At 44.4% G+C, this 15,316-nt stretch overlaps 2 protein-coding genes across 2 annotated transcripts in view; one reads left to right on the forward strand and one right to left on the reverse strand.

The window, feature by feature from the left end:
• The first annotated feature begins 8,858 nt into the window (after positions 1-8,858).
• On the forward strand, positions 8,859-10,154 carry LOC106323964. Its single transcript, XM_013761999.1, has one exon. The coding sequence runs from the start codon at positions 8,859-8,861 to the stop codon at positions 10,152-10,154; it is 1,296 nt and encodes a 431-aa protein (XP_013617453.1).
• Positions 10,155-12,788: 2,634 nt separating this feature from the next.
• The window catches only part of LOC106323965, a 6,618-nt gene continuing 4,090 nt past the window's right edge, over positions 12,789-15,316 (reverse strand). The window contains exons 7-9 of the mRNA XM_013762000.1: positions 14,835-15,309; positions 12,988-14,781; positions 12,789-12,894 (exon numbers count right to left, since the gene is read on the reverse strand). Coding sequence (XP_013617454.1) covers positions 12,789-12,894; positions 12,988-14,781; positions 14,835-15,309 — 2,375 coding nt within the window. The remainder of the gene's footprint in view (positions 12,895-12,987; positions 14,782-14,834; positions 15,310-15,316) is intronic.

Genomic DNA, 15,316 nt, shown 5'->3' on the forward strand with positions numbered 1-15,316 from the left:
ATCTCTTTCTAATAAATCTCTAATACATATATATATATATATGTGTAATTTTTTTATCCATATTTTAAAAATAGAGAGAGAGAAGGTAATAAATCTATATACACAAGGCTTTACCTTCCAGACTTGTTTGAAGAATTCGTTCATGATTGGACAGACTTCCATGAAACAAGCAAAAATCTAATAAGTTCATTATCTCTTTCTTGACTCAATATAAACTTTATGTTTGAAAATATATATATTTTTAAAATTTATGAATAAACTAATATCAGTAAACCTCCTCCCAGACTTAAACTACACTGTCCCCAGTGTAAACTCAGCCAGAGTTATGGTGATAATTAAACCATAAGTACGTAATGTAACAAGTTAGAACGATATACCAAACCAGAATGTATGTCGACAAATGTAAGGATGTTGATATCCGTCGCGGCAGGTGATGCTATGTCGATTGATGTCGATAGTGTCTTGTCGGTCGATACTTACGGCAATCGTCTACTCGGATCTTTCTTTTTTTATGACCGGCAAGAATTAAAAACCACCATAAATAGTAGATTAATAAAAACCAAATAAATATGACCTAATTGTGGGTTGCCTTGGGTTGCCTCCCACTCAGCGCTTTGTTATAGTCATTTAGCTAGACTTTGGAGGTGATTTGGGCTAGTAATGTTGAAAGCTGACACTTCTTGGGAAAAAAGTCTCCATCTCTTCTCTGCGCTTACCATGTACTAGTGAAGTCTCGCATTTCTTCATCTCCTCTACGCCATTTTTCCTTCATTATTGTTATTGCATCTTCTATCTTCTGCAATCTATCTCCAAGACTCTCAAGATTGAACTGATGTCTCATAACTGTGGTGTATGTGTCAGCTGATATCTCCTCTTCACGGTTGTGTGTGTCAGACATATCTGATGTCACCTTTTGTACTAGCCTCCCTCGGTTTGTAGCATCGTCAACCGATGTCTGTCTGTGAGTGTCGGTCGATTTATCGTTGCGTCTGTCGATCGATGATGATGCTTCTGGTTGACGGGCAATGTAACACTAAATCTCCACTAATTCCCCTTGAATAGCTTCAATCTTGGAAGTGAAAGCACTAATGCTAAGATCCATTGCGAAATAGATGTCATCACCTTTCCTATCAAGCCTCTCTTCTGTAGTTTCCAGAGCTCTATAGATCCCTTCTACCAACTGATCTATCTCTCCCCTGGTGCAAAAATCTGGTTGAGACTTCACCGTATGTGAGTGTGGTGGGTTGTCGTCGACCGATGCTGGGAAGCGGTTGTCGATCGATGCATGTAAGCGACTGTCGATCGATGCATGATGATGTCTGTCGATTGATGTAGAGCAAGACACGTCGGTCGCACGCTGAATTATGGCTATGTCTTGCCTCATCGCTTCCATGCAAGTAGTTAGCCAACTGATACTATCATTCAATGGATAGTACACTCCATCAAGCTTCATCTGGAAGTCTTCTTTGTCTTCTCTTGTTCTCCACAGATTCCATAGAACATCTCATTGATCTCGTCCTTGGTGTAGATCTCTGGTACTAGCTTGGTTTGTGTGAATGAGCTACCATGTTCTAGAAAACATATGTAGCTATGCTCATCTATCGAAGCTCTTTCCATTAATTTTCTGATATTCTCCCTGGACACATTGATGTTGTGTCCATCCACATCTCTTGCACATCCCTGATCATCTCTGTAGACTCCATACTCATCTTTCTCTTCTCAGTAGAATTTTCTGGTAGCGAAAAGATAGAAAGCTCTTCTGCCGAATTCTGGACGTCTATCGATCGATGGGGGAATATTAACAACGATGGATTGCTTCTTCGATCTGTCGATCGACTCCTGTATCTCAATGTTGATCGCCGCTCGTCTGTCTGCTTCACTGATTCGGCTGAAGCGAGTTCTTTTTCCACAGGCTTTTGCAAGAAGTGAATCTGTTTCCACTTGTGCCTGAAAATCTGGTTTTAGAGGGCGAAATTTGTAGCCTAGAATTCCTGTCTTTCTGTATTATTCATCATAGAAATCTTCGCGGGTCTCAGGTGGTGCATCGTTTATTGCCAGGATAGGATTGTAGCAGTCGTTCCCCCGATCCTCTGGACTATTGTCGACAGATTCTTCTACGTCTCCATCGGTCGATTTTTGCTGGTCACTGTCGATCGATGTTGCAGTATGAGTTTCGATCGACGCCGAGTATTCTGTCTTGTACTCAGCTCCCCACTGGCATGCTGCAATGATTCATGGATCATTTTTTCTTCTGAGGGTCGTCTGTGGCTTCTTAACTGGAATAAGGTTATAGTGGACATGAGGATCTATGAGCGTTAGGCACAACTGGTTGGTTTAGGCACAACTGGTTGGTTTGCAAGTTGCACACTGCTCCCACTGTTGACAAGAAGGCTCTCCCAAGTAATAGAGAAGAGTTTCAGTTCAGCTTGATGTCCAAGATATGGAAATCTACTGGAACTAGGGCATTACCAATCTGCACCTCTAGGTCTCTCACAATCCTTCCTGAGTTCCTATGAGAACAATCCACAAAAGTGAACAATTCCTTGGAAGGCTCCACCTGCAGAACCAGATGGTCTGCGATAATCCTAGGTAAGATACTGACTGATGCTCCTGTGTCTCACAAGGCATGTGGAAATTCAATTTCCTTTACCGTGCATGGTATTGCAAATTGATTCTTCTTCTTCAATGTAACCTCTTCCTCATATGCTCTCTTGCTGCACAGAAAATTCTCCTAATGTCTTCTTCTGTCTCTCTGGTTTCTCTGAAGAACATCCAAAATCTGTTGGTAAAATAAGCCTCATCGAATGGCTTATTTAGAGGAATGCTGAAGACTATTTTTCGGAAACTTTCCTTTTTCTTTTCATTAGGCCTCCTTTTCAGATGTTTCTCCACTTTTTCATTTTTTTTCCTTAGGGTTCTTCCTGTAGGAACCCTATCAACCTCTATAGGATCTATTTCATCATCTGAAGGTGTCCTGACACCCTCTGGTGGGTTTTTTCAAGGTTTAGGTTTGGGCATGAGTGCATTAAGACGTGCAACATCTATCTTCGGCATCTGCACTCGGTACGTAATAGGTGCTCGTCGATCGATGGGCGCTGGTGGTTGTCGATCGACGACGGTCTCGTGATGTCGATCGATGACGGGCTCCTGATGTCGATCGATGGCGGGGTCAGATTGTTAATATATATTTACGTAGACAGGGCTGGGCGGATGTGGGTGTTTAGCTGCGAACTCCTCGAGAGTCATGATCCTCACGACTTTGGAAGATGCGGTTGACTCCGTAGGTGTTGTCGATTGATGTCCAGGAGAGCATATCGATCGGTTTTGGGTGACTTCTGTCGACCGATGTTCGTGGCTTGGCATCGATCGACATCAATGCGATCCACCAAAACGCATCAGACTCTCTACTTCGAAATCTTCTTCTTGCAGCTTCTCTTCTTTCACCACTTGCCAGAAATCATTCCCAATGATGGCATTCACGTGGTGCTTCATCACATCATCTTCTACCCCTTTTGTCAAGGCTCCCTGCCTCTTAACAGCTTCTCCTGTCTGAAGAACCTGCATCTCCAGCTTCTTCACTTGAGTGCTCAAAGTCTCAAACTTTGTGTTCAGGTTGGTGTAGACATAATCAATCTTCCCATTGAAGTCCACTCTCATGCGCTGCTGTCCCTCGAAAACTCTATCAAGCATCTCCTAAATTTTGCTCTCTTGAGTTGGCCGTGGTGGCTTCTGGTAGTAAGAGCTTCCATTACCCCTGTTGTTGCTGTAGTTGTTGATGTAGTTGTTGCTGTAGGGTTTCTGGTGCTCCGAATGCTGGTTAAATTTGCCCCTATTTCCATAGGAGTTTCTGTCTCCACCCTGGTTTCCATAACCGTGGAATCCAGTTCCACTGATGAAGTTCACATCTGCTTCCTCTGCTCCACCCTCTATGTCTATAGCCTCTGTATCTTCAACCAAGCAAACCTGCTTCATGAGAAGCTTGTGAACACTGTCCAGCTTTGCCTTCATCTCATCCATCTGATCATTACCAAGGATGGTGACAGATCTCTTCCTCTCAAAATCAGCGTTCTTGCTACTGCTGCTAGATGCTAGGTTTTCAGTGACCTTAACTGCCTCCTCTGGGTTCCTGGTGTTGAAGTTCTCATTGCTGGAAGCATCAAGAGCCATCTGGTATTGCACCTTGATGCCTCTGTAGAAAGTACTGAGCAGTTGTATTTCATTGAATCCATGGTGTGGACAGTCTCTCTAATAAGACTTGAATCTGATCCAGGAGCTTCTGAATGATTCTTCAGACTCCTGAGTGAATTTAGCAATGTTGCTCCTCAAGTCTTCAGCACGTACTTCATCAAAGAAGTTGCATAAGAATGCATTCTTTATGTCGCTCTACGATGTTAGGGATCCTGGTGGTAGTTGCTTAAGCCAATGCGAAGAATCTCCAGAAAGTGAGTACTTGAAGAGCTTGCATAGGAGGTAGCCTTCAGAGACTCTCTCGACTTTAATAGCAGATATGAGATCCTCAAACCTCTCCAGATGGTCCATAGGATGCTCGTGAGATAACCCATAGTAGGGTGTCTTTCCCACAAGTGTGTAATACTGCAGCTTCAACAAATCTCTCTGAATAGTTGGAGGTCGAATGGCTGATCTGTTGGTGTTGAACTGATCTGGACGGTTGTTGTCAGCCAATGTTCTGGGTCGAGCGGCCTCATCTACTGGTACAGTAGCTCATGTAGCTTCAGACTCAGGGATTGCAGCCCCCTAAGCGACTATCCACTGATATGTTGCATTACGCAGATGACCTTCCTGGTCATACAAGTCTCCTCTCTCATCACATACAAGAATCAAAGTCGCAAGCACGTCTCGCGGCTCAGTATCATTCGATGTTCAGAATGAAGTATCGATCGATGTCTGATGGAAGATGTCGGTCGACGGGAGAAGAGTGTCTTCGGTCGACGGTGGTGAGTGAGTATTGGTCGACGATACTAGTGCCTGGGTCGACGGTGGTTGACGAGAATAGAGCGACGAACAAGCATTGTTGTCGATCGATGAGGAGCGTGCTTCTTTGCGGATTGAACGCTCCAAACTTGCAGGATCTGGTGAGAATAGCGGTTGAGTTTCCCTGTTGCTTATGGTACTGCTGGGCATGTACCTGAAAATCCAAGAAAAAAATTTGTTAGAAACTTAACAAAATTAAATCTAGTAGGCGATCAAAGCTCCCCGGCAACAGCGCCAAATTTGATATAACTCAAATTACCCTAAAGAGTGAATTTACTCTCTCAAATAAGAGTTTCAATTGCAGTATTTAGGGATGGAATCCACAAGGAGCTAGGGAACCTAATAAATCTAATGGGATTTGTTAAGTTAGATGGTTAAAATTTTAAAATGTAAATTTGCAGTTTTGAGCAAGTAATTGCTCGATTGATTGATTGAGGTTTTGGTGTTTAAAAGGAAATAGCTAGACTTAGGGTTTTTATTCAGGAAACTTGGAATTATAATCCTACAGATGCCTAATGAGTTGCATGCATGTTAATGTAGAGCTCAACTACTAAGCAACAAGTCAACCATCTCTCGCGTTTCTGGACTTGTCTATTAAGTAGATCTAATGACCCAAACAAATGTGTTCGATCAGTGGCAAGTGTCGATCGATTATCCTATAGGGATATCGATCAATACACATTTCACTCCGTCGATTGATTATCCAATATGTATATCGATCGACGCGCTTCTAATTAAGCTTTATGGGCGGGTTGAATGATGCTCACTAAGCTCACTAGATTAGCTCTCGCCTTAGCTTAATTAGAATGGTTTCATGGTGAGAATGAAGCTATCGCTTTTATCTAACAATCCTTGGGCAAGTTCTAGGTAGCTAATATAGAATCAGGCATTAATGACAATCCTAATGATTATTATCGTAACTCAGCAATCTATAGTTGGGGCTAATCCCTCATAACCTATTTAAACCCTAAAATCTAACAATGGAACTACTCAAACATGGCAAAGCAATTCATAACAATAATTAGGTAAGAAAACTTCATCAGAATAGTAAATAGATATTAATGGAGTTCTAATCACAAATATAACTTTGGATCTTCTCTCCAATCTATCAAAATCCTAAAAACCTTTTGCTAATAATAGTAAAACGAAAAAAACCAGAAAAGCACCTATTTGCCTCTAAGATGGTGGCAAAGCTTATATAATTAGGTTAAAACTCGTCAGGGTAATCTTGTAAATTTGTGAAGAAGACTTAGGCTTCAAGTCGGTTGTGACCAAACGGGCTATCTGCGTGCTTCGCTGTCGATCAATGTTCTGATGTGAACATCGATTGATATTTGTTCCTCAATATCGAGCGATGGTCGAGCTCGATGGTCATCTCGGGTGCTTGCTCCAAATATCTCCAAAATGCTCCTAAATCAGCACTTAACTCCAAATCACTCCTGGTCTTATAAATATAATAAAGACTCTATAATATAATAATTAGTAGTAAAAACACCTATAAACCATGGGTGAAAGTTGGTCAAATCCAGGGTATATGAAATCCCAAAGCAGGTGATCACAATCGTCCACAAGAACTTTCGAATCTGAAGGTCGGTTATTCGGCTGAGTTCTTCTGCTTCAACCTATTTCGAGAAGTAGTCAGTTACTACTGTTGGGGAAAAATACCCCGGTATCATTTCCTCCAGCCTCCAGGCCGGACCCAGACCCTCGGGTCCCCGATAAGGGAACGCTCTAGGTCCCCGCTAGAAGGAACCCTGAGTTCGGTCCCTGGAACCGAGCACCCTTCAAAGAAATGGAAAAATTCCGATAAGGAGAACCGTCCATATTTCAGAATATGGAAGAGTTTAACCTAATGGAGCCGACCCCTAGACGACTATATAAGAGCTACTACAACCCTAAAGCAAGGGATCGACTTCTCCATGGCTTAGAGACTAGAGTTAGACGGTTAGAACTAGGGTTCTTACTCAATACCTTGTAATCCTGCTTGTTCCATCTAATAAAGTCTCTTCAAGCCTATCTCTTTATTATCCTCTCAAAATCCTCACGAAATACATACAAATACCCTTGGTTTGCTAGCTTGCTCACAAAGAGCCTACACAAAAATCCCCCAACAGTTTGGCGCTAGAAGGAGGGGAGTAATCTAACCACGTGATGATGGCGATGGACAAACGTGACGAGCTATCCGAAGCCGCTCTAAGAGGGACAGATTCCCAAGGCTTATCCGACAACTTGCAAAGTTTGACAAGCAAGCTCGTCAAAGCCAAGCCCGTCCTACCGTGCTTACGAGGCAGGACGATCCACGTCATATCTGAAGGACCAGAGACGTGCAGCGTAAACCATGCCGCCATTCAGGATGACGCCCACGACGTATGGGGCAACTCCGAAAGGGTCAAGTCAGAATGTCCTGAGACCGACAAAATAACTTTCACCGCCGAAGAACGAGAGGGAGTCTTGGTGCCACACCACAACGCCCTCGTCATCTCGCTCACTATAGCAAACTTTCTGGTTAAAAGAATATTGGTGGACATTGGGAGCTCCAGCAAATATCATCTTCTAGACCGCATACCAAGGTCTAGGGCTGGAGGAGGAAGTCCTGATACGTAAAACAATCCCCCATGTCGGATTCAGCGGGGAGGTCAAACAAACAATAGGATAGGTCATCCTCCCTATCCATGCTGAAGGGGTCAACCTACCCACTAGGCCCCTGGTCGTCAATTGTCATTCCCCGTACAACGTGATTCTGGGCCGAGCGTGGATTCATGGAATGGGGGCAATTCCCTCGACTCTCCATCAGACAATAAAATTCCCCACCCCTTGGGTGTTAGAATGATTAGAGGAGATCAGGAAACCGCCCGCCACTGCTACCAGGTCGCTCTAAAGAAATGAATCAAGACCGCACCGCCCACGCAAATCAAGCCCCGAGCTCCGCATACAGAAGAGCCAGAGGTCGAAGATATCGATGACGTACCACTAGTCAAAGGTGACTCAACTCGTAATCTCAGGATCGGCTCCAAGCTCTCCGAGGGATTAAGAAGAAGGCTAGTAGATTTTCTTAGGTCAAATTCCGATTTTTTCGCGTGGTCCCACTTGGACATGCCCGGGATCGATCCCGAGATCATTATGCATCAGCTGCAGGTGGATCCCTCACACCATCCTACAAGACATAAGCGAAGGAAGTTCGCTCCGGAAAGAGACATTATAATCAACGAAGAGGTCAAGAACCTATTGGAGGCGGGGTTCATCCGAGAAGTGCAATATCCAGAGTGGCTAGCCAACGTGGTCGTGTCAAGAAAAAAAACAGAAATTGGCGGGTCTGCATCGACTTCACAAACCTCAACAAATCATGTCCAAAGGATCCTTTCCGTCTGCCACACATCGATAAACTTGTCGATACTACGGCTGGACACCGGTTAATGAGCTTCATGGATGCTTTCTTCGGGTACAACCAAATACTCATGCACCCCGATGACCAAGGGAAGACCTCCTTCATAACGTCTCGAGGGATCTATCGCTACAAGGTCATGTCCTTCGGTTTAAAGAACGCTGGATCAACGTATCAAAGGCTGGTGAACATGATGTTCGCGGATCAAATACGAGAAACTATGGAGGTCTACATTGACGATATGCTGGTAAAATCCCTAGAGGCGGAGGACCATATATCGCATCTACAACAGGCCTTTTCTACCCTCCGTAAATAAAATATGAAGCTCAACCCAGCTAAATGCTCATTCGGCGTCAGCTCCGGAAAATTCCTAGGGTACATTGTAACCCACCGGGGCATTGAAGCTAATCCAGAATAGATCAGAGCTATCCATTAAATCCCTTCCCCGAGAAGAGTGAAAGAAGTCCAAAAGCTGACCGGCAGAATGGCGACCTTAGGCAGATTCATCTCCAGGCTCTCTGATAAGTCCCACACCTTCTTCGAAACACTCAAGGAGCCAAAGGACTTCGAATGGGCCGAGGAGTGCGAGTCGGCTCTTCTGGAGTTCAAGCCTTATCTTACCACTCCCCCTCTCTTATCTAAACCCTTGCTCGGTGAAGTCTTACTGCTATATGTCGCAGTATCAGAGCATGGAGTCAGCGCAGTCCTTGTTCGAGAAGAGGGAACCAAGAAAATGCCAATCTATTACGTGAGCAAAGCCCTTCTGGATGCGGAAACTCGCTACAGTCATCTAGAAAAGTTGTCTCTGGCCCTAGTGATCGCCGCTCGCAAGTTGCGGCCTTACTTTCAGGCTCATCCGGTGGTGGTCGTCACTTCCTTCCCTATAAAGCTGGTCCTACATAAGCCCGAGGTCTCCGTAAGATTGACGAAGTGGGCAGTGGAACTGGGGGAATACGATATAATCTTCTGGCCCGCTATGGCAGTTAAGTCCCAGGCCCTAGCGGACTTTGTGGCTGAATTTTCTCCAGCCTTGCTCCCGGCTCTCGAACAGGAGGTACGCCTTCAGAGCGGGATAAAGGAAGAAGGAGAATGGATCCTACATGTGGATGGATCCAGTAACGTTCGAGGGGCAGGAGTAGGGATCGTACTCACGTCCCCAACAGGGAACACAGCCTTGAGAGCCATAAGATTTAATTTCAAAGCGACGAACAACGAAAGCGAGTACAAGGCCTTGATCGCTGGGCTATCGCTCGCTCACCAGCTGGGTGCGGAGAATATCAAAGTCTATTGCGACTCCCAACTGATTATCAACCAGGCGCCGGGAGAATACTGGGCTAAAGATGACAGCATGATCCGGTATCTGGTAGTCGCTCAACGACTCATCAAGAAGTTCAAAAGCTGCAAGCTCACTAAGATCCCCAGGGAGCAGTATTCACAAGCTGATGCTCTGGCCAACTTAGGGTCCGCCCTCGAGACCCAGATCCAGATGAGCATCCCCCTGTTAGTGCTCCAATGGCCAGCCACCCTAGTAGAGCAACAAAACGAAGAGATTTCCGCCATCAAAGAAGAAGAAACCTGGATGACTCCCCTGGTCCGGTACCTGGAGGACGATATATTTCCAGAAGACCACAACGAGAGCAGGAAAATCAAGAAGAAAGCCGCTAGGTACTGTCTCTCTCAGGGAAAGCTATACCGAAGATCGTTCTCTGGCCCATATCTGAGATGTGTTACACCCCGTGAAGCAACTAAGATCCTAGTGGAATTACACGAGGGAGATTGAGGGTCTCACTCTAGCAGCAGGAGCCTAGTACTTAGAGCCAAAAGAGTAGGCTATTACTGGCCCACGATGGCCGATGACGCCAACCAAAAAGAAAAACATTGCGACAGATGCCAAAGGCACGCCCCTGTCTCCAGACTGCCTCCGGAGAACCTCAAGTCCACAAGCTCGCGCTGGCCATTCAGGAAATGGGGCATGGATATAGTAGGAAAATTCCCCATGGCGCCAGGGCAGAAGGTCTTCCTCCTGATAGTGACAGACTACTTTTCGAAGTGGATTGAGGCAGAAGCGCTCAGCAGGATAACCGATCTCCAGATCAGAAAGTTCATATGGATGAATGTAATCACGCGGTTCGGGGTTCCAGAAGAAATCGTCACTGACAACGGCCCCCAGTTTACGAGCCACAACTTCAAGGAATTCTGCAAAGACTGGGGCATCAGACTCTCCTTTGCTACGCCGCGACACCCCCAATCTAACGGCCAAGCGGAATCCACAAATAAGACCGTGGTGAACATGTTGAAGAAGCGTTTGGAGGGTTCCAAGGGAAATTGGGCAGAGGAGCTGCACGAAGTCCTCTGGGCCTACCGGACCACTCCCAAGACAGCAACCCAGGAAACCCCCTATACGCTCGTGTATGGAACAGAGGCCATAATCCCAACCGAAATGCACGTAAAGACCACAGTCTCGGAGGCCACCTCTCAGGAAGAAAATCATGAGCTAATGTCACTAAGTTTTGATCTGATACGAAAAAAGAGTAACTGTCCGATTGAGAAACTGGTCCTACCAACAAGAAGTAGCCAAGACCTACAACAGGAAGGTCAGAACCAAAACCTTTTAGCAAGGCGACTAGGTCCTGCGGCGAACAGAAAAGATAACTGGGAAACTCACCCCCCGGGTGGGAAGGACCCTACAAGATAATCGAGGTACGGGGATCAGGGGCATACAGGCTACAAGACGCCAAGGGTAAAGTACAACCCAATTGCTGGAATGCCCTACACCTTAAAGCTTATCATTTCTAATAAAGATCACTAGATCATATTCTCTATATCTATTATTTAAGCATTATGTTTTTCTACTCCTATGTACGCTGAAACGTCTCCGGACAAAGCTTATATAATAAAATAGTTCCGACTATAAAAGAGTAGTAGGAATGCCATAATACTTAAAGGGGCAAACGAGCTGGATCAGATCCAAGAGTCCTCCAATCTTGGGCAACCCTTAATGTCAAAGTGGCACGACCACGCAAAAACAAAACGGTTATGAGACATAAGGTAGGAATGGGTCTGCGTAAGCCTGAGTATGCCGTCAATACTACCTAAAACCCCTGTATAGCCTCAGGCATATCGGGGTCCCAAACAAAAATACCAAAAATGTGAAAGTACCTGTATTAAAAAGCTACTTGCTAGAATAATACAGGTGACACGAGGTATAATTGCCATTGAGCAAGTGCAAAAGTCCGGGAGCACCACATAATATTTTACTTCTCCAGACGTGGAAAGTAGCAAAGCATGGCACTTGTGGTCAAAATTGGTCATGACGGAATCAATGTCTGAAAGTCCGTAAAAATAAGCATGAACATTTTTACGAAATGTAATTGTTGGGGTCGAAAACGGTTACGACGAAGTTAATATCTAAACCACCGCAAAAACAAGTATGAGTGTCTTTCCGTGACAAATTGTGCTTGGTCAAAAGAATGTCGTGGCATATGTTCTCGAGATAAAACCTTTTTCAAACCCCATTTGGATTAAACACAAGCTGTCCCAAGGCAACGGAAACGTATCTTAGCCAGCCATGGATAGGTTCGAATGTGACGGTCGGAACATGGATAGACCAAGCTCAGTCACTACGTAACTACCGCACATGCACACTGCCCGGTCGCTACGTAACGACCGAGCCTCCGTCCCGCTCAGAGCTAAGTTCTCAATTCCAAACTTACGGGAAAGAAGGAAACAGGGTTTGCAGGAAAAGAAATTCGTTACGAAAAAGCATTGTTCCAAAGGAGAATCAAGAAAGGCAACAAGAAGCCATTATTCAAAGAAAAACAAATTCGACAAAAAGCAACAAACTATGATTTTAGAGAATAGAGTAGGTATTGAGAGATTAAAGGTGGATTAGAGAAGATTAATGGGAGATTTGTAGAGAGATTAGGTAGTAATCATGTTTAAGAGTATTTAAGAATCATCATGAACAAGAGAGAGAGTCTAGAGAGATAATCCCAAACTTCTTAATTATTAATCTGATCAGATTTTACAATATATAAGAGGAGGCAACACTAGGATGAGGGTTTCATAAAGAGGTACTATTACAAGAGATAAGGGTTGCCTTAATTCAAACCATCCAATGAGCTTCTTACTAGTATACTAGGATAACTAGGGTAACTTTGGTTTAACCCTTGGAAGTTACTCGGGTAACTAGTATTACTACGCCATGTACGGTATCTTCATCATACTTAACTCCTCATGTCTTTCTCTTCCCATACATTGATCTCATCTCAACACTCCCCCTCAAGCTTAGCTTTGTGAAAGTCTAAGCTTGGATAGCCTTGAGATCTTCCTCATTAAAAACCTCACCAAGGAAATCCCATTGGGATAAAATCTCGATGAGGAAAAAAGAGTAAAGACCTCATGACTTAGGGTATCAGCTCCTTCTCTTCCCAAGATCTATGAGTCCCAATCTCATGTGGATGGACTCCATAGTCTTTTGTCTTGCTGCCTTGGTGAACTCATCTGCCGACTGATCTTCACTTCTTGTATAACATGGCAAGATCACTCCCAAGACTATCATCTGCCTCACCTTGTGGCAATCTACTTCAATGTGCTTTGTCCTCTCATGAAACACTGAGTTTGTAGCAATGTGAATAGCCGCCTGATTGTCACAATGCATAGTCATTGGTGTTGCTTGCTCAATCTCCAAGTGCCTAAGAATCCCTTTGATCCATAACAACTCGTTGGTAAGCTTTAGCATAGCCCTATACTCAGCTTCATCACTAGAGTATGATACAACCTTATGCTTCTTACTCTTCCAAGTAACCATGTTTTCTCCAATGAAAGTGCAGTAGACTGTTGTAGACCTTTTGTCTGCTCTATCACCACCCCAATCAGTATCACAATAACACATAACTTCAGTGCTTTTATTGTAGCCCATCCATATACCAAGCCCTTGAGTTCCATTCAGGTACATGAGAACCCTCTCCACCATGCGCCAGTGATTCTCTTTTGGAGCTTGCATATGCTGGCTCACTTGATTCACAGCAAAACAAATGTCTGGCCTAGTGATGGTCAAGTATATCAGCTTCCTCACAAGCTTCCTATACAGCTTTGGATCATGGAACAGCTTGCTGTATTCAATCTCCCACTCACGTGGAACCTTGTACCCATCCTCCATGGGCATCTTGGCTGTTCTTCCTCCATACGCACCAGCATCCTTCAAGAGATCCAATGCGTACTTCCTTTGAGAGATAAACAACCCTTCCTTGGATCTGCACAGCTCAATCCCAAGAAAGTACTTCATCTCTCCCAAATCCTTTATATCAAATACTGATTTCAGAAACTCCTTGGTGGCTCGGATTCCTTCCTTATCACTGCCTGTTATGATGAAGTCATCCACATACACAAGCAAAACAATGTTGCCTGAGGGAGTATTGAGAGTAAAGAGAGTGTGATCAAGCTCAGACTGCCTGAAGCCTCTACCATTCAGTGTTGTGCTTAGCTTATTGTACCATGCTCTAGGTGATTGTTTCAATCCATAGATGGCTTTCTTCAGTCTAAGAACATTTCCTGGCTTCACCATTCCTTCAAGAGCCGGAGGTGGTAGCATATAGACATCATTTTCTAGCTCTCCTTGGAGGAAAGCATTCTTCACATCCATTTGCCAAAGATCCCACCCAAGGTTGGTTAAAACTGATAGTACAATCCCAATGGCATGGAGCTTTGCAACAGGTGCAAAAGTATCAATGTAATCCTCTCCATAGGTTTGTGTGAAACCTCTTGCTACCAGCCTTGTCTTATGCCTATCAATCTTTCCATTAGGTAAATACTTGATGGTGAAGATCCACTTGCATGACACAGCTCTCTTCCCCTTAGGCAACTCACTCTCATACCATGTATCATTTCTAATCATGACATCAGCCTCATCATTGACTGAATCCCTCCACTCTTGAATCAGCATTGCTTCTTCATAGCTTCTTGGTACATAGCATTCATATAAGCTTACCATAAAGGAGTAGTGCTCTTCCGGAGACTCAGTAAAGGAGCACACAGCTTGGGAAGGATGTTCCACAGCCTGGGCATTGTATAACACTCTCGTGTTTACCCAGTTTCTTGTGTTAGCCCGCTCGGAAGCATCCCTACTTACCCGTGTGCTTCGTCTCAAAGGAACTTCTACTTGTTCCTCAACAGCTTCCTCTTGTATCTGGATTTCTTTTCCAGCTTCCTGGCCTTCATTCTGAACTTCTCTTACTAATTCATCTCCACTTTGGGCAGGAGAATCTAAGCCTTGATCTTCTAGACCTCCAGCTTCTTCTGAGCCTTGGTCTTTTAACCCTTCAGTTTCAGATTCACTTACTCTCTCATGTTCAAAGTGGGATGGTTCTTTAGCGGTCACTTGAGTAGGCTCTTCACGCCTACTCTGTCTGATGGTTGAGAAAGTTCTTCAAGCTCCTCCTAATTCTTCTCTTCATAATACCCTTTATCTTCCATGAACTTCACATCCCTAGATACCAAGAATCTTCTAGTAGTGGGATCAAAGCACTTGTATCCCTTTTGAGATGCGGAATATCGAATAAGCATAGCCTTGGTGCTCTTTGCTTCAAGTTTGTTTCTCATCTCTCCTGGCACCAGTACATAGCACACACACCCAAATCTCAAGTGATCCAGAACTGGTCGACTCTTGTTGAGTACCTCAAATGGATACTGATCCTCTAGGATTTTGGTTGGTATCTTGTTGATCAGATAGCAAGCAGTTATCACAGCATCACTCCAAAATCTCATAGGGACACTCTTGTGGAACATCAATGAACGGGCCACTTCCATGAGGTGCATGTTCTTCCTTTCAGCAACTCCATTCTGTTGTGGAGTGTAAGGACAACTAGTCTGATGTAGAATCCCATGTTGAGCTAGGTGATCTTTGAATGCGTGGCCTATGTATTCCCCACCATTATCTGACCT

Source organism: Brassica oleracea, chromosome C2 (assembly GCF_000695525.1).
Source record: "Brassica oleracea var. oleracea cultivar TO1000 chromosome C2, BOL, whole genome shotgun sequence".
Lineage (NCBI taxonomy): Eukaryota > Viridiplantae > Streptophyta > Magnoliopsida > Brassicales > Brassicaceae > Brassica > Brassica oleracea.